The 18,674-nt window shown below is 43.9% G+C and overlaps 2 protein-coding genes across 3 annotated transcripts in view; one reads left to right on the top strand and one right to left on the bottom strand.

Annotated features, from left to right (window-relative positions):
- Nucleotides 1-1,842, top strand: part of SNX24 (sorting nexin 24) — an 88,712-nt gene extending 86,870 nt beyond the window's left edge. For both annotated transcript variants that reach the window (XR_010083537.1, XM_063423176.1), the window contains one exon: nucleotides 990-1,842. Coding sequence is in view for 1 of the 2 variants with exons in the window: in XM_063423176.1 (XP_063279246.1) it covers nucleotides 990-1,060 (71 nt within the window). In the remaining variant the exon portion in view is untranslated. The remainder of the gene's footprint in view (nucleotides 1-989) is intronic.
- A 1,533-nt stretch (nucleotides 1,843-3,375) lies between these two features.
- Nucleotides 3,376-11,957, bottom strand: PPIC (peptidylprolyl isomerase C). The gene is made up of 5 exons (XM_063423163.1): nucleotides 11,801-11,957; nucleotides 7,638-7,751; nucleotides 7,064-7,157; nucleotides 5,195-5,379; nucleotides 3,376-3,954 (listed from the first exon to the last, which is right to left on the bottom strand). Exons 1-5 carry the CDS (start codon nucleotides 11,897-11,899, stop codon nucleotides 3,826-3,828), a joined length of 621 nt encoding a protein of 206 aa, XP_063279233.1. The 5' UTR covers nucleotides 11,900-11,957; the 3' UTR covers nucleotides 3,376-3,825.
- Between the last annotated feature and the right edge of the window lie 6,717 nt (nucleotides 11,958-18,674).

Here is an 18,674-nt window from a genome sequence, read left to right as displayed (position 1 = left end):
TCAGTATTTTTACTTCCAAAATTATTTCTGTGAAAGAATTAGGGATAAACCCTAATTCCCACCCACATTAGGTGATCTAATTTATCAAGTACAAATGGTTTTTATAAAATTTGCATCTCCCCTTTGTGAATATCCTGTAGGCTGATAGTTGAAGGTTTGATTAGTGTTTCTGCATCAGAAACAGACTGTTCTTAGCAGGAAATCCATTTCTAGTATCCTAACAATTTTAAGATTGTAAGATGTGATCAAAAATACTTGGTTTAAAGGCCTGGCAATTTCAATAGACCTTCCATTAAAACCTCAGGTGTTGGTGCATTTCAAAAATCTTTTCAATTCAACAGTGTACATCCATGTACATGGATCTGTTACTGTGTTCTATCAGGCAATTCTTGCATGCCAAATGGAACATGAAAATGAACTGGCAGGTTCCTCTGCATCCATGACAACAAAGTAGTGGTGGTGTAGGATGACATTTTGTAACACATGACTTTTTATGTTGATTGGACAACATGAAAATTTCTTGCCTCAAATAATCATCTTTGTACAGGCATCCTCAAGCCTTCTCAGTCTAAACATTGCTGTAAACCACAATACAAAAAACAGCCTTGAAGTATTCCCAGTAGTAATCTTGAAATTTCTTCAAGTATATTGAGATTTTGTTAGAAACTGAATTGCCAGTGTAATCCATCTTCCTTGTGAGAAAAGATTCAGATAAAGAACTGGAGCCTAGCAGCATTAAGTATTAGAACATCCCTTTAAATCAATAAGCTACAAATCTGGCAGCGCATTCATGCAATGCCCAGTGCTACCCTAAAGTGGCTTTAGTGCTGAAACAGCATTACTAATGCCACATCCCCAACATGGATAAACAGTTGAGTGATGCAGTAACCCAAAGAAAATGAGCCTTACCTAGTTAAGTTTCACAAAAACATTTCTTATGTTACTGACATGGATAAGAAAGTAAGGGTTTTTTTCCTGGTTTTTTTCAGATGACTTTCCAAACGTAGTTATAGATGGCATTCTACATGGAATATTTTATCCTCATCTACTGCCCAGGTAGAAGTAATACAAGGCAAGAAGAAGCTGAAGCAAGTCTCTGAGTCGTGGTTAATAGAATTAACAGGAATAAAATTCTTTGATGTGAAAATGATACTCAGAAGCAAGAGGCACAACTGCAGTTTAAGTTCAAGCATTGTGTCTTTTAAAATAAAATCACTGTCATTACAGTTGCTGCTTTAAAAAAAAAGATATGGAAACCACAGTATTGAAGTTATTTATACCTTCTATATATTGACATGCTCTATTTAACACTAAATGCTCTAAGTCATACACTGAACTATGCTAACCTTTGAAGAGAAACATTTTACTAATTATTTCTATAATTTCTATTAAAGCAAACACTAAACCATTTTGCACCAGGATTTTTCCCAGCACCTTACCCATTGCTGACACTGGATGGATTAAAAGTGCTGAAGAGTGTGTGCGCAGAATTGGAAACATGCTTTCACATTCTGAAACACATAGCACTCTCTAAGGTAATCTTCTAGATTCCAGTTGAACCTATTTTACTTACCAGGAGCTTTTACATAGCTTTTACACATCTCCATTTCGATGACATCTAACCTGTGTGTTTGTTTACTCTCTACATCAACTTGCTGACTGTATTCTATATATTAACATTTTATAAATCACAGAACATACAACTCTGTGGTAAACTAAAGCAAGACTATTGTTAAGATTATGATCAAACTAAAACTGATACATATATATGTATGTTCAGATTTAACTGGAAGTTTGTATGTGTGCTACTGGACATTACAAAATAAATCACTAGGACATGAATGTACCACTTCAGTGTCTTTTTTGTGCTTTTCTATTGAAGTTTTTCTGAGATGCTGTCATCTGAGATGGGGCGCACAGATGTCTCCTCGTGAAGTGTGAGAAAAGTGTGTCTGTTCATTTAAAGCTCTTAGCTTAGGTGAACATGGTACCCTTACAAAACTGTATGTCTTCGTGAAAAAAAGGTGTAATGGAACACAGAGCAAGTCACTGGGCTCATCAGCAGAATGAAGTGTTACACAAAAGCAGCACTGGCAAAGCTAAGCACAAACATAAGTCTGATCCTGGAGACACATGGGTTGCCTGCTCTAACTACTAAATGTGTTGGAAGTTTAGGGAGAGAGTGGAAAGCTGGGACTTGGATAAAAGGCACGCCTGTGACTGCAGCACTTGTTCATGTAGCATAATCTTATGAGGTTTGTAGGCTCAGCCTCCAGGAAAGCTTTCAACTACTGGCAGAAAGCTGTTTGGGCAAGGCAGTCTGGGGCATTCTCACTCCTGCTTAACTCTGCTTCCAGAGCTGCTTTTCAGAGAATTTTACTTTTAACACCTAGTAGAAAGAAAAATGATCAGGGGTAAAATGGAAATCTGATTGCCTATCACCAGGCAAATTTAGAGGTGCTTGCCAAGTTCTCCTCCAGTTCTGTTTGCAGAGGACACTAATCCCTTCATAGGTCTCTGAAAAGAAGTGTCAGTACTTACCTTCAGAAGAGACCCCAGAGCTGTGGATGAAGAACCAGCAGGAGCATCCTCTTAACTGCAAATGACATGTCAGGAGAACCTGGAGTAAATCCTGCCCAGAGCTTTTTCCTGTTTCCTTGTTAGTGGAATGCCAGTAGGTACCTACAAGCTCTCTGTTGTAGCAGTCTCTTCTACCCTGAATCAGTTCAGCTCCGGATACCTTACACAGACTCCACGACAACCTACAGGAAACCACTACAAAGAGGATGTACAGGTGGATGAGTCCTTCATCACATCTTGGCACTGCCTCTTCCATCTTGAGTCCTAAAACAGTCAACTCAAAAGGAAAAAATCCACGTATCTGCCCTGTGGAGTTCTGTAAGAACACAGGTGTCAAGATCTTATGTGTTACCCTACACTGACCTCTGAAAGCTACCAGTTGTCAGCTTAAGAGTTATTTATGAAGCATCACAAAAAATAAACCTGAAGTTCTCAAACTTACAGCAAAACTTCATGAAAAAGCATTTGAGTTTACAATAAGTAACATTTTTACATGTTATAAAATTAACTATGCTGTAAAACAAGGATTCCTCTGTTTTAATCAGTTTCCAACTGATTATCTTATCCAATAATAGACAGAAAAGGTGCTTGTTCATGATCACAGAATGGTGTCTGAATAGTGTGGTTCTCTGAATAACAGTAGGGGCTTTTATCTGTCACAAGATTAGGAAAATTTACCATCTCTGCCCTAACCCTACAACCTTATCTACTGAAAAGGAAATCCCCTATTTTGTGGAATCAATTTAGGTGAGAAAAAAGACCTTGGGAGTGGAGAAAAAAATTTATTAATAAGTATTTATTTGAAATCAAAGTTTATTTATTCAAAACATTTCTATATTTTACTTTTTTTTTACATTTTTAAAAATGCTGGTAGTGTTACAGTAAGTATTTTCAGTTGAAAAGGCAAAAACAAATATTGCTAAAATTTCCAAACAGAACAAAATTACTGTATTCCTTCTGTAATACTGTAAACCTTCAAAAAATAGAATTACTGCTATAATTTTTCATTAAAGACTTTTTTGCAAGATCTAGAATTTGGTGGGGTATGTCTTGAATTTCAAGGAATGGCAGCTGCTGCAAATTGTTACAGAAATAGCCGTATCTTTTCTGTGTTTGGCAAATGACAAGTATTGCCTAAGAGTAATTTCTTATGTTTCGAGGAGAAAACTCAGTGGATCACTGAGATTGGCCAAAAACTGGCATTAAAGAAGTGATTAAGTTTTATTTTCATTCTGACTATTGGTCTCACCAGTCACCAACTTCAACTACAAATGGTTCCTTTACAGCTATTTTGCCACTGTTCACAATCACACAGTCTTGAAGGGGCCGATCATGCTCATCTGTCTGCTGGAGTTCTATCGAGTGCACCACAGACTGTCAAACAAAAAAAGAACAAACAGAAAGGGTCAGTTTAGCCAAAGAAACTCCAGTGGCTCAAGTCTGGTGCCACGGAAACAACGAAGTACACCTAACATCACTGCTTATTAACCAGCTTGTGAACAAAGACCTTTACCCTCTCAACTTCCCACATCCTTTTTTTTCCACATTAGCAGCTGTGCCACTCTGTAAATCACACACAGTTGACAGAAGCACAGGGAAGGCGGTTTGCCCTCCTAGAAAATCTTTCAGCCAACAAAAACATTTTGAAGGGGCAACTGAAAATGTACTGATTAAGCTAGCACACAGAATTCTATCTGGGGCCAGCGAGTAAAAAAAATATTCCAGAAATCAGAAAAGGCAAGCATTATTATTTTTCTAATTGTACAGCATAACTGTGCTGGTTACTGTTTTGACCTTTAGCATATAACACACAATTAGGGGTTTTTAGTGTGGGATCATGCCACCAGTATTTTTAAAGTACAAAATTAATTTAGGTATATTGACTACCTGGTTTTAGATATTCATCCATTTCTCTGACTAAACTGAAACTTAAGTTTAAATATCTTCTAAAAAAATTTACAGCTACTACTGTAGATCATGAAAATGGAACTCAGTATGAATATGGGAGTGAGACGCAAGTATTCTGATGAAGTTTTCAAAGTCCTCAAAGTCCATCCAGCAGCTCATGTCTTCCCCAATAATTTAAAACCACAGATTAAAAAGGAATAATTTGTAGGAAGAACCAGATATATAAAAGTATAATCACTTGAAAAAAAATTTTTACCTTAAAATTCTATTTGGTCTCTCATCGGTATGTGATTGCATGCTTTACATTCATCTGCTTCTAAAAACCCTTAACAGTGGAAGTGTTACCCATAATTAGCATGTGCTACAAAACTTGATTTTAGCCTGAAGAAAAAGAATTATTTCATGGGTAACAGTGTTGCTGGAAGGAGGAGCTGAATTTTCTCCAAAGTTCTTTATAATCTGCAAAGGTGTCAGTGTTGATTTCAGTGGTTAGCAGTCTGAAATAAGGACTGTGAAAGCCAAAAGCGTGTTACAGGTTTCCATTTCTGCTATTTCAGTTTTAAATTGTCCAGCTGGAGCTCTTCACAATCATTTTCACAATCATTCATCACATGTACGTACTAGATGAACATTCAGCTGTTTCTGAACTATGGTAATAGGGATATAATGGGGCACAATTTGTCCAGATCAACCACTATAAACTTACCATTCCGTCAAGGACTTTGCCAAATACTACATGCTTTCCATCTAACCAGGAAGGCTTTGTCACACTGATGAAGAACTGGGATCCATTGGTGTTTGGGCCAGAATTAGCCATGCTAACCCATCCAATTCCATAGTGTTTGAGCTTGAAGTTCTCATCAGGAAACCTTTCTCCATAGATGCTTCTTCCTATGACAAAGAAAAAAGAAAAAGGAACAAAACTTAAAAAAAAATACAAAAAAAGCCCCTTTTTGTTCAAAAATGGGAAAAGCAAAGTATGAATTCAGGACTTGAAGATTCACTGAGTAAACAGAACAGCATCACTGTTCAACCATCAGCAACTCCATAGCTAAAAGCATTTTATGTGTAAAGGTAAGCTAAACCACCACACGCAAGGAGAGCAGTTCAAGGTGATGATGCTTTATCCTTTGAATTTAAGCAAGCTGAATACCTTCAAAGGTCTGGTTTACAGACACCACTGAACAACAGTATACTTCATCCTGTTGAGCAAATTAAAGTACATACGCAAGGCCACTAACAATAAGACTGCCATGTTTTGTGATAATTTCAATATTTAATATTCATTATTAATATTATTAATATTTCATTATTTCCCTTATGCTAAGAAATTGCTTTAGGCGTGTTTAGAAACATATGAAGACCAAATGGAAGTTAGACTAAAATACTTGGTGTGGATGTGTACAACCACGACACAAAGATTCTAAAATAGTTTCTAAAAAGTTTCTAAAATAGTTCAGCGAGAAAACACAGCAGTCCTGGTTAAACCACCATCACTCTGAAAAGAAAAGGCTGTCTGTCTCACTTTTTACTTGTGCAGTGCCTAGCACAGTGAGGACACTGTTCCCAACGCCACCAAATGCTATCCCAATAAATATCAGCAGGCAAATAAATGCTGCCTACCTTTAATGCTAAAACTATGTCTTTGGTATTATGGTCTTCCCCACTGTTCATTGCTAGGAAAAGGAATGTGTTTTCCATTCCATCCCAGCAGGGAAATCACTAACAGTTCATGCAGACAGTTCAAATCATAGCATGTGAAGAATGTGCATGTAGAGGAAGAGAAGAAATCTGCAGCCAGAGTGAGTGCAGTGCAAGAGATGCTGCACTGGCATTGCCCCCGAGTGGGCTGAACTGTTCTTCTGGAGGGAGAAGTGATACACACAGCCAGGACTCAAAGCACCAGCAAGTTTATGGTTTCAGTTTTAGTTAGAGAAAAACAGGGAGAGGGCACGACCCTCATGTTCTAATTTCTTTCTCTCTCCCTGTTATGAAATTACTTCTCACAGCACATTTCAGAGTTTCCTCGGAACGGGCTGAGCTGAGGGCAGAGAGGACAGCCTCCTCATTCCCTACCTGCCTTCCCTCTACGCGCTTTCACTGTTTCATCACGGATTAGACTTCTGCTGGAGGACTTGAACAGGTTCACCTATACATGCAATCAGTGAGTGCCTCGGGGAAGGAGCGCTGTCACAAAGCCAGAGCAGGGGAAGGGTGGAGACATCCATCTTTTGGAGACGGTAAGTTGTAGGAGCAGCTCAGCTGGTCACGTGGCTCCAGCCCAGCACACAAAGCCATGCTTCTTGAATGGGGACAAGTCACAGACAGAAAAGAGCTATCTGCAAAAATTGAGGACAAAGGAAGAGCTACTCATACTTATAAATCAGATAGTCCAAATAGCTGCAGCTTAGGCTACATGATACTTGGAAAAGTACGAAATGGTCTAAAACAAATGTGGGCTGGTTTGGTGTTTTTTCATTTATTTGAGCAGAAACTATGAAGGAATATGCTGGTTTGCCCATACTGTCAGCAGACACTTGAACAAAGGGAACTTGGAAGATACTAAGTATGTTACCTCCTGATCCATCTCCAGCTGTAAAGTCTCCTCCTTGAATCATGAAGTCTTTGATCACACGATGAAATTTACTTCCTTTGTATCCATATCCCCTCTAAGAAAATGAAATAATTCTTTAAATGAATGTAACATCCACTCCTACATACAATCATACGGAAATACACAAGTTGTGAATGGCTAGATTTCACAGAATATACCACCAACAGATATAAACTGTCAAGAAACACATTAAACTGAGGTGCAGGCAAACACGGCTGGACTGCACTGCCACAAAGAAGGTATTATTCAGGTGGTCAAAGCCATTATCTTTATCTGACTGGTATCTGAGCACAGTAACTCCACGTGCTAGATCTGCACGGCAGGGAGAGACTGAGGTGCTCATGCCGATCTCGTAATTCCGCCTTGTGACACAAGGACCTGCGAAGACACACACTCACACACATCCCTGGGGACGGCGCTTGTGCACCGGCTCCGGTGACTGAAGATCGACAGTTCACAACAGAAACAGCACTGAGCAAATGCTGCCCTCCCAAGCTAAACTTGAGTACACAGTCGAAGAAAACCGCACACGTACTTCTCCAGTTGCCAACACAATGAAATTCTCCACAGTCTTCGGGACAACTTTTCCAAACAATCCAATTACAATTCTGCCAACATCTTTGTCGCCAATCTTCACATCAAAGAACACCTGAATATTTTTGTGAAGGGAACAAAAGTGATAGAGATGTGAGCACAACAAACAGCCAAGCTTTTCAAAGAGTAAGGTGGTAAGAAATTACTTCTGGCTGGTCTGTATTAATATTATCCTGCAATTCCTGAGAGCGCTGTTTCAGAGAAATCCTTTCAGAGCCACCAAAATCAGGTTATGCAGAAAACTGCTTGAGAACTGGTTATGGTGGAACATATTTTGATTCTTACTGCTTTTAATGGCTCAGTGGGGCTGCTATATCTCAAGTCTGAAGATAGTGTTCAAGGTTTTTCCCAGACACATAAGTCTTTAAAGCTGGATGGAAAAAATAAAATTAAAGTAAGGAAGAACAACATGCTACTCCCATATGGGGGAAAATAACAAGGAACTACAGTATTGACACTCCCCACAAATGACAGTTTGCTATCCACTCATAATCTTCGCTGTCCTACACATCAGTATGTAGACACAAAAGCCTAAATTCCACTGACTTGACAAACAGTGGGAAGAAAATCCTATGGCTCAAGCAAGCAGTCGCCTTCCTAAACATGAATTCAAACCCAGCAGAGAAATGACCAGGCCAGATTATTCAGCTGACTGCCTAAAAGCTTCAATCTATATGTGGCTGAAAAGCAACTTAAAAAAAGAAAAATGAGTTATTAAGACATTTTAATATGGTTCAGAATCTATGAATGCATATTTGAACATGCAAAAATGTTCCAATAATTACTGAAAACAGGACCAGCTGTCAGGAAATGAGGCATTTTGAAGTTCTGAAAAAGTTACATAAAGGCTATTACAACTTCTAGGAAACAGCAATGTGTATTCCTATGATGTGGTATTTGCTGCTCCTTGTGGCACTCAACCAAGTATTACTTGTCTGTAATGCTAAAAAATTAGTCCAATAATGATAATAAATGACCATAGTCTCTCCAATGTGAATGCCTCTTTCACGCTCTCCTACTAAACATTTCTACCATTTCTTGATCTTCCATGTGGTTTTGACTGTTGAACTTCTGGCTAACACTATAAAAGCGCTATAAAGGAAATAAAATTCCTTTTGATACACCTCATTCATTTCCTTGGCACTTGGCACTGAATAACATGCTTTTTAGATGTGTGGCTCCCAAAGTATTAACAGCACACTTTCACTAAATTTTTAACAGTTTTATAAACAAATCTCTCTGAATTGTGCTGCCAGGGTTATCTAGGCAAGGGGTATTTTGCCTTCCTGCCTTTTCTAAACCTACTGCTTGTCTCTTTTGTCTGGAAATGTTGTTCTAGTAGGACTGCTTGAAATACACAGCCATATATAAGTAACAAGACCAAGGGTACCAAGCAATCACCCCACAGAGCAGGAACATCACACACTTTGCTGACAGCACAAGGAGACAAGTTCATCGTCGGCTGTAAGCCGAGCACAGCCACAAGGCTTCATACGTGGCACTGCTGCTTGCCTAAGCACCAGACCCAGTACTTTTAAAAATGTGTCTCTGTGTATTTTTTGCCACAAAATCAAGTACAGAAATATCTGGTAGGCCTAGACACTATTTCTGCATAGAAAAGCCATGTTCTCACGAGTGTATTTCCACAGGTTCTCTGGAAATTCAGTAAGCATGCAGACACTCATAAGCTGATCAATACAGCACTTTTAAATCTCAAAAAACATCTGGCCAAATTCTTCACCAAGAACTCTGAAATAAATATTACAAAAATAAACATAAAATAAGTATATTTTATAAATATAAAAATATTACAAAATTTCAGTCTTAATATTTTTATAAATATTTTATCATATTTACAATCTGAAGTTAAGTATTTCAAGACTAAAATTAAAAAAGAACACACCAGTAAGAGTGGTTCTCGTAAAAATATTCACATATAATTTACACAAGATGGTGTATATCTAATTGAAAAAATGGACAACATTCAATTATTCAGGGAAACTAAAGCTGACTCTGGAAGGAAGATCTTACAATTCCTAGAGCCCAGGTAATGTAATAACCTCATAAATGCAAAAATACTGTACATGGTGTAGAGCCACAACAAGGGGGCCAAAATACATCTGAAATCATCCTGAGCAGTTTAGTGAAAGGTTTGGCTTTGGGCTTGTGAAGATCAGAGAAGGAAAACAAATACTAGAAATAATTAAAATTGATACAGAAAAGAGATGGGCATAGCTACATCTATAGTGTGAGTTCACACCCTGAGTGCTACATGTAATTCTGGCTTCTCTATTGCAGAATGGCAGAATGGTAAAACCAACCAACCAACCAACAACAAAAAAAAGAAGCAGAAAAATGGGCAGAACATATGCTCAACAGATATGGAATACCTTTTATATGAAGAAAGGTTACAGAAAACTAATTAAACTGGATGAGAAAAAACTGGTTTGATTTGATGAGCTTTGTAAAGTTACCACTGCCTAGGACATGGGAAATTGCAATGCAATTCTTTATGTGCCACAACAATGAGAAAGGGGCATAAAATTATAGCCCAGGCAGAAGGAATGAAGGAAAGTACTTTGTGCATAATTAAATAAGAATATACTGCCAAAGGATTATTTAGAGGTCAAATTTACCCCCCTCCCTCCCCAAAAAAAAGTCAAATCTGTTGTCTAGAAGTCCATGGCAATGAAACTGTAAGCAGTTGCAGTGAAGTGGCAATGAAGTACAGGGACGAAGGCACAGTCCAGGGCTTAGGATGCTGAAGCCATGCTAGAGGAAGCAGTTCTGCCCCTGCCCTTCCCTGTCACACTTTCAGGAGTGTAGGTGTCTTTCCCAGCATGGGCAGACTCTCTCCTGACTGCAAGTGGAAAGACACTTAGTGGCTGAAACCTGGAATCCCTCCTGCACCAAACAAACATTGTTTGAGAAGAGATGCTGGCATGCTGCAGTGACTAGGTGCACCCCTATCCCTCCAGCAGGCCCCAGAGCCCACAGGCCCGTCTCCTGGGCAGTGCCACTGCAATGGCCATATGTGCTACAGGCGCACAGCCTGCCTGCCCAGGAGCCCTGCAGCACTGAGCCCCACGGGTCCTGGCCTGCAGCTCTCCTGGCAGGCACCCCGTACACCTCCTCTGGGGCCAACAAACGGGCTGCTCTCAATACCAGGAGCTTCACACAATGACAGAATGATTCTGAGTGTTAAGGACACTGTCAGTCATCTGGCACAACCTCCCCACTCAAGCAGGACCATCCCAGAGCACGTGGCAGAGAACTGTGTCCAGATGGTTCTTGAATATCTCCTGCGAGGGAGACTCCACAGCCTCTCTGGGCAATCTGTTCCAGTGCTCAAGTCATCTCAGTCACCTCAGTTACGGTAAAGAAGTTCTTCCTCATATTCGGGTGGAACTCCTTGTGCATCAGCTTGTCACCACCGAGCAGAGCCTGGTCCATCCTCTTGGCACCCTCCCCTCACATACTCATAGACATTGATAAGGTCCTTTCTCAGTCGTTCCTTCTCCAGGCTGAACAGGCCCAGCACCCTCAGCCTTCCCGGCAAGAGAGATGCTCCACTCCCCTGATCAACTTCGTTGCCCTCCGCTGGATCCTCTCCAGGAGTTTCAGCAGAGAAGGCAGGCGGCAATGAATAAAACCCATGGCACAGACGAGCCCCAGCGCAGTGAAACCCCTCTGCTCGGCGCAGCCTGGCAGCACCAGCAGCCCCAGACAGCCCTGGCAGCAGCAGAGGCCGCAGCAGCGCTGGAGGGGTGAGGAATTTAAAAGTTGACACTTTTGCAAGCCAGAGGGAGGCTTTGCTGGCCCGAACTCTGCGGTGTGCCAGCGCCTACAAAACCAAGTAACCACCCAACCAGCCAAAAAAACTAATAAAACGGTGAAGTCCTGGCGCTTGACCAAGCCCGCCCCAAGCCCTCTGTGGCCAGGATGCGGCGCGGGGCTGGCTGCGGGAGCGGGGCAGGGCCGAGGCCAGCCGGCCGCCCCTGCACCGCCGCCACGGCCGCGGGACATCCCCGCCCGGGCCCCGCCCGACCCGTCCCGAGGCTTCCCGGCGGCGGAGACACCGCCCCGGCCGCGGGCGAGAGTCACCTTGGCTGTCACGCTGGGTCCCCTCCTCTTGAAGGCCTCGGCCGCCGAGGCCAGGAAGCACAGGCAGGCCACGGCGCCGAGCAGCGCTCCGCGGGCCATGGCGCCGGGCGAGCGCTGCGGCGCCTGCGCCGCGCAGGGCGGCTCCTCCCGCGCCGGGGCGGTGGACTCCGGGGAGCGGCCCCCGCCCCGGGGAGCCGCCACCCATCCCGGGGATCCATCCCGGGGAGCGGTCCCCCATCCCGGGGAGCGGCCACCCATCCCGGGGATCCATCCCGGGGAGCGGGCACCCATCCCGGGGAGCGGCCACCCATCCCGGGGATCCATCCCGGGGAGCGGTCACCCATCCCGGGGATCCATCCCGGGGATCCATCCCGGGGAGCGGGCACCCACCCCGGGGAGCGGCCACCCATCCCGGGGATCCATCCCGGGGAGCGGCCACCCATCCCGGGGATCCATCCCGGGGAGCGGGCACCCACCCCGGGGATCCATCCCGGGGAGCGGTCACCCATGCCGGGGATCCATCCCGGGGAGCGGTCACCCATGCCGGGGATCCATCCCGGGGAGCGGTCACCCATGCCGGGGATCCATCCTGGGGAGCGGTCACCCATCCCGGGGATCCATCCCGGGGAGCAGCCACCCATCCCGGGGATCCATCCCGGGGAGCGGCCACCCATCCCGGGGATCCATCCCGGGGAGCGGTCACCCATCCCGGGGATCCATCCCGGGGAGCGGCCACCCATCCCAGGGAGCGGCCACCCATCCCGGGGGTCCATCCCGGGAATCCATCCCGGGGAGCGGGCACCCATCCTGGGGATCCATCCCAGGGAGCGGCCACCCATCCCGGGGATCCATCCCGGGGAGCAGTCACCCATCCCGGGGATCCATCCCGGGGAGCGGCCACCCATCCCGGGGATCCATCCCGGGGAGCAGTCACCCATCCCGGGGATCCATCCCGGGGAGCGGGCTCCCATCCCGGGGATCCATCCCGGGGAGCGGGCACCCATGCCGGGGATCCATCCTGGGGAGCGGTCACCCATCCTGGGGATCCATCCCGGGGAGCGGTCACCCATGCCGGGGATCCATCCCAGGGGGCGGTCACCCATCCCGGGGATCCATCCCGGGGGGCGGCCACCCGTGCCAGGGAGCGGCCACTCTTTCTGGGGAGCGACCATTCACCTCAGCGGTCGGTCCCTTCCTGGAAAAGCTGTCACCCATCCCGGCAGGAGCGGTGACCCGCTCGGGGGGCTGAGCTCCCGGCGCTGCCCAGGTGCGGGATCCACCAGGACGGGCCCGGCGCCCTGGCTGGATTTGGGACGGGTGCAAGTGCGAGGGTTGGATGGGGCACGTTCCTGAGGGGCGGCGGGGAGCCGTGTGCCCTCCCCGGGTCAGCCTGGCCCAAGCTGCAGGACCTGAGAGGGGCATGGCCACCCAGCCTTGGGCTTCGCCAGGCTGTGTTCCCCAGGAAGGTCCCGCATGTGGGTGAAGTAGCCAAAACAGCAAACGCTCAAGGGATTGAGCCAGCAGTGTGCCATTATGGGAAAGGGCAATGGTACCCTGGGCTGCACTTGAAAGAGCATTGCCAGCAGGGCAAGAGAGGTGATCCTGCTCCTCAGCCCTGGTGGGGACACATCTGGAATGCTCTGTCCAGTTCTGGGCTCCTCAGAATAAGAGAGGTGTGGAGCTCCCAGAGTGGGTCCAGCACAGGGCAAGAAAGGGGCTGGAGCATGTCTCTTATGAGGAAAGTCTGAGAGAGCTGTGCCTATTCTGCCTAGAGAAAAGATCACTGAGATGGGACCTCATCAGTCTCTGAGGGCATCTGAAGGGAGGGTGTCAGGAGGACGAAGCAGACTCTGCTTGGTTATGCCCAGCAACAGCATAAGAGGCAACAGGCAGAAACTGATACACAGGATGTTCCACCTGATTACAAGCAAGAACTTCTTTACTGTGTGGGTGCTCAAGGTACTGTGTGTACATTGGAACAGATTGCCCAGAGAGATTGCAGAGTCTCCCCTTCTGAAAATACTCAAGAATCATCTGGGTACAATCCTGTGCCATGTGCTCTAGGACAACCCACGTGACCGACTGTAGTCCCTTCCAACCTGGCCAGTTCCCTGATTCTGTGATTTTGGAAGTGGATCGTTGGTGTTTCGTCTTTTGTGTGCTGAGTAGAAACAGGAGCCTGTGAGGCACTTATAATACTTTTGGGTTAATTTGTGTCAGTGGTGGTGCACTGCTTGGCACCCATGTCAGCTCGCACCTCTGGCTTTGGACAGTAAACGGCAGCACTAAAGGAATTCATCAAACACAAGATTTTCTCCCAAGCCATTGCCTGCTAAAAAGTTATTTGTACTCAGGACCTGTTTCAAATGGTGTTGCTGCTGCAGTCCATAGAAAATTTGTAAATTAGAGCACACACTGAAATCTCGTGGCCTCTCAGTTGCCAACATATGAAAGTTATAATAGATGCCAATACACTACAAGCAGGAAGCTGTCAGTGGCTTATGTAAACACACTCAGGCTTAAACCCAGCAGCGCTGTGGTTCTGAGTGCATGGCATAGCACTTACACAGACAATTGCAAAGCCAGCCCAGAGCTCAGGTGCAGTGCCCAAGGGAGAATGTGCTCTGCACCACTGCACGTGCAATGCATGTCTGCAGAACCCCTCAGCTCGAGACTGTGCCTCAGCTGGCAAGTAGCAGAGACAATAGCCACAGAGTCATGGAATTGTTTAGGATCATCGAGTCCAACCATTAACCAAGCACTGCCAAGCCCAGCACTTAACCACGTCCCTAAGCATCACATCCACATGTGTTTTAAATAGCTCCAGAGCTGGTGATTCTACCACTTACCTGGAAAGCCTAGTGCTTAACAGCCCTTTTCATGAAAGAACTTTTCATAATATCCGACTTAAGCCTTCCCTGGCACCATTTAGGGATATTTCCTCTTGTCCTAAGGCTTGCTATTTGCAATAAAGAGGGTGACCCCCACCTGGCTACAGCCTCCTTTCAGGTTGTTGTAAAGAGTGATCAGGTGTCCCTTTGGTTGTCATTTTCTCCAGACTGAACATACCCAGCTCCCTCAGCTGCTTCTCATCAGACCTGTGCAACAAACTGTTCCCCACCTTTGTAGACCTTCCCTGGACACACTTCAGCACTTCAACATCTTTCTTGTGGTGAGGTGCCCAAAACTCAACCCAGAATGTGAGGTGACCTTACCAGTGCCAAATACAGGGTGATAATCTCTTTGTCAGTCGTGCTGGCCACACCATTTTTGATACAAGCCAGGATGCCTTTGGCCTTTCTGGCCATCTGGGCACACTGCTGGCTCATGTTCAGCTACTGCCAACCAGCACCCCCACATCCTTTTCTGCTGGGCCACTTTCCAGCCACTCTGCCCCCAGACTGTAGCACTGCTTGGGGATGTTGTGACCAAAGTGCAGGACCTGGAACTTCCTCTGCTGAACCTCGTCATCTTGGTTTCAGCCCATCAGTCCAGCCTTTCCAGATCCCTCTGCAGAGCCTTCCTACCTTCCAGCAGATCAACACTCCCACCCAACTTGGTGTCATCTGTAAACCAACAGAGCGTGCACTTGATCCCCACATCCAGGTTATGGGTAAAGATTTTAAACAGGGCTGTTCAAACACTGAGCCCTGGGGAACAGCACTTGTGACTGGCCATGAACTGGATGTACCTCCAGTCACTTCCACTCTTTGGTCCTGGCTGTCCAGTTGGTTTTGGGCAGCAAAGGGTGCACTTGTCCATGAACAGGCAGTGTCTTCACTATGTGTTTTCAGGTGGCTTGTGCAGCTGACCAAATGCCTATAACACCTGAAGAGTGTAGGCATGTTTGTGGAACACATTCTCTCCTGCAGATATTTGACAGGCATCAGGAACTTGACGTGTATAGCAAGTCTTCTCTGAACCAAACATAGTAAGCTGGTACATTAGAAAGATCCACTTCAAAATTCATTTCTTATCTAATCCAAAACATAGCGTACCCTCATGCTCTCTTTTGACTGTATGGGGTGATCACAGAGTGTCTTTCATAGGGTATGTAACTTTTCTGCTCTTTTCCATTCGGCCCACATGCTGCCTGTAATAAGATTTCTCATCAGGCCAAAAAGTAAAATTAATTTTACAGGCACAGCAGAAGGGATGGTTACAGATTCCACATTACATAGCACATGAGCAGAAACACCAAATCATCATCTTGCTTAATTGATGACTGACATAAATAGATGCTTTTTCCTCAAGAGGTGTAAAACATACTTGTAGTTCTTGAGTCAAAGAGCTGTCTGGACTATTCTAGAACTTAATTTTGACATCTGACCTATGTTCTGGTATTTTGTACAACTGAGGGTTTTACCAAAGTCTCTACTACTGCCCCTGGGGACTGCCACCACCACTAGGGTATATGGGGCTTCAGGGCACGTTTCAAGATATTTATCCTGCAGCTATTTAGATCTGTTCATTTTAGTAAACCAAAACTATTACATGTGTGTAGAGGTGGTTATGGCACTTCTCTGATGACATTGCTAATGAGCACAATATTGCACAGTCATATTCTTTAAATATTAAAGCAGGCCCAAAAGGAAACATCTCTTATGCTATATTCTTTGATATGTCAGTGTGCTTTTGACAGGTATTTTAGTATATTAGTATGAGTGTTTACCCAGAGTAAACTGAATATGTATTTATATTCTCTGTCAGTTTTATAAGGTACTGAGAATTTAATATTATGATTCAACTGCCTTGCAAATTCAACTGTAAACACATAGCAATGGTGCTCTACTAACTCTGGCATTAGGATTTACTGCAGACATATAACAAAGTCCAAAGGCTTACTGATTTGTTCTAGTAGTTGGATATAAACTTTAAAAAATCTATATTGCTGTATAAATTCATTAGACAGTAGTTAAGGATTCTGTCTAATAGTGACAAAAGCATTTTCAGTCTGTATATGTATCTAATCACATAAGTCTCAATAGTTAAAATCCAGGGAGTGTAAACTTACCATTTCCGTCTTTGTTTATAGAATCTTAGAATCATAGAATGATTTTGGTTGGAAGGAACCTTAAAGATCATCTAGTTCCAACTCCCTTGCCATAAGCAGGTACACCTTTCACTAGACCAGGCTGCAGAGCCCATCCAGCCTGGTCATGAACTCTTCCAGGGATGGGGCATACACAGCTTCTCTGGGCAGCCTGCTGCAGTGCCTCACCACCACCACCATAAAGATTTTTTCCTAGTATCTAACCTAAACCTTTTAGTCTTTTAATTGGAAGTATTTTTAGATTTGGCATGTGTGGGACAGAACATTTTTGATACTCCAAATGCATGTGGGTCACCAGGTGAGTGTATAAAAGATAAGGGAAAAGGTGGAGCCAAAACTAATTCTGAGTTCTGATTTTGAAAGAAGACCAAGGCTGGCTTATGAGACTGTATTGTCTCAGAGTAGTTCAGTCAGAGTAGTACACTGATTCAAACCAGGAGGTGCAGAAGAATGAGCAAAGAGCTAGGAAGACACAAAAAAGATGATCTGGCTGAGAGGCTCCTTAGTTTAGTACTCCTTAACACAGAGTGTATGAAAGTGTAGGTATGCTGAACAACACTATCTAATCACAGTATTTCCAAGAGTTGCCTTTCTCTCCCCCTCAAAATAAATGTTGGTGTTTGCAAGGATGACTTCTCTGTTTATTGAAGTGTAAATATGTTTCATCCATGTACAAGATGGCAGTATGAGGCAGGAAGAACCAAAGGAGTGCTTGATAGCACTGAAGATATTTAAAAACAACAAGATGAGAAGATGAGACGGGATCTGGTTTACATTATCTTGGAAAGTTTATGCATACTGGTGATGCTGCTAAATAATTTTTGGAAGAAGATAAAACAATGTTTAAAGAGGAAATCTTGAAAAAAGGCAGAAACTTAATATGTTCAGTGAAAAGTCAATTTTACACAGAAAATCTCTTCCTGATGCTAAAAGAAGTACATGTTCTTTTTTCTAGGAGTTTGATGTCATGACTATTGAATTGGAAGTACACAAAAGCCGGACAAACAGTAAACTTTGTACTAGCTGTAAAAAGAAAGAAAACCTTGCAATGAAACTAGACAATGTGTAAAAACCTGTTATGAAGTCTTTATTCTTCTGCTTTAATTATTCATAGCTTTCTTGAAGAATTTGGAGGTATTTGCAAACGCTTTTACACCAGCTGGTTACAGTGTGCTGAGAACTACACGGAATGCACTGTGTCTTTGCACAGAGACAACGTCTCCATATTAAAATAAAAAAAAAAATTGCAAAATCAAGAGGGGGTCTACAACAGAAAACCATTCTTTCATATTTCATCTTTCCTAGCCATGAACAATTTGTTCACCTCTTCAGTGAAGCTGATTTGAAAAAACTATTATCATTTCTTCCCTCAGTTTTCTTTTCTGTAGACTAAACAACTCCAATTCCTTCTATCTTTCCACATGGGTCAAGTATTAGAGCAGGCGTCATCTGGATGTGTAGCTTTTAGTTGAAATATTACCTTTGTCCTTACACATGAGTAGAAGCTTCAGATAAGCACATTTTGTCATTTCTTGCCTCTTTTGTTTCCCTTTATTTTTAAGTTGTTCAAGCGACATAAGGCTGTTGTGGCAAAGATTATGTAGCTCATTCAAAGAATATGCTTAGACTGTCTTGTGTTTCTACTATGGTGCACGGGACGTTGAATTTTAGAGCTAGCTGGCAGATTATTTGGGTGTTTGTCTCTTGAAGTCACCAACCTTTTAAAACAGTAATTTGCTACTGTTTGACAGTCTTTGATTTAAGTAATAGTGTCTGTAATGAGATGTTTCATTGTTTCTTATAGGCTCTCTACGATTTAAA

The sequence above is a fragment of the Prinia subflava genome, chromosome Z, assembly GCF_021018805.1.
Source record: "Prinia subflava isolate CZ2003 ecotype Zambia chromosome Z, Cam_Psub_1.2, whole genome shotgun sequence".
Lineage (NCBI taxonomy): Eukaryota > Metazoa > Chordata > Aves > Passeriformes > Cisticolidae > Prinia > Prinia subflava.
This window is presented reverse-complemented; position numbering and strand designations above follow the sequence as displayed.

Coding starts and splice junctions, on each gene's coding strand:
- PPIC (XM_063423163.1), bottom strand. CDS start 11,899: ATGGCCCGCGGAGCGCTGCTCGGCGCCGTGGCCTGCCTGTGCTTCCTG. Junction 7,158..7,637: donor TTGTGTTGGCAACTGGAGAA/GTACGTGTGCGG, acceptor TCATTTTCTTAG/AGGGGATATGGATACAAAGG. Junction 3,955..5,194: donor GCAAAGTCCTTGACGGAATG/GTAAGTTTATAG, acceptor TTTGTTTGACAG/TCTGTGGTGCACTCGATAGA.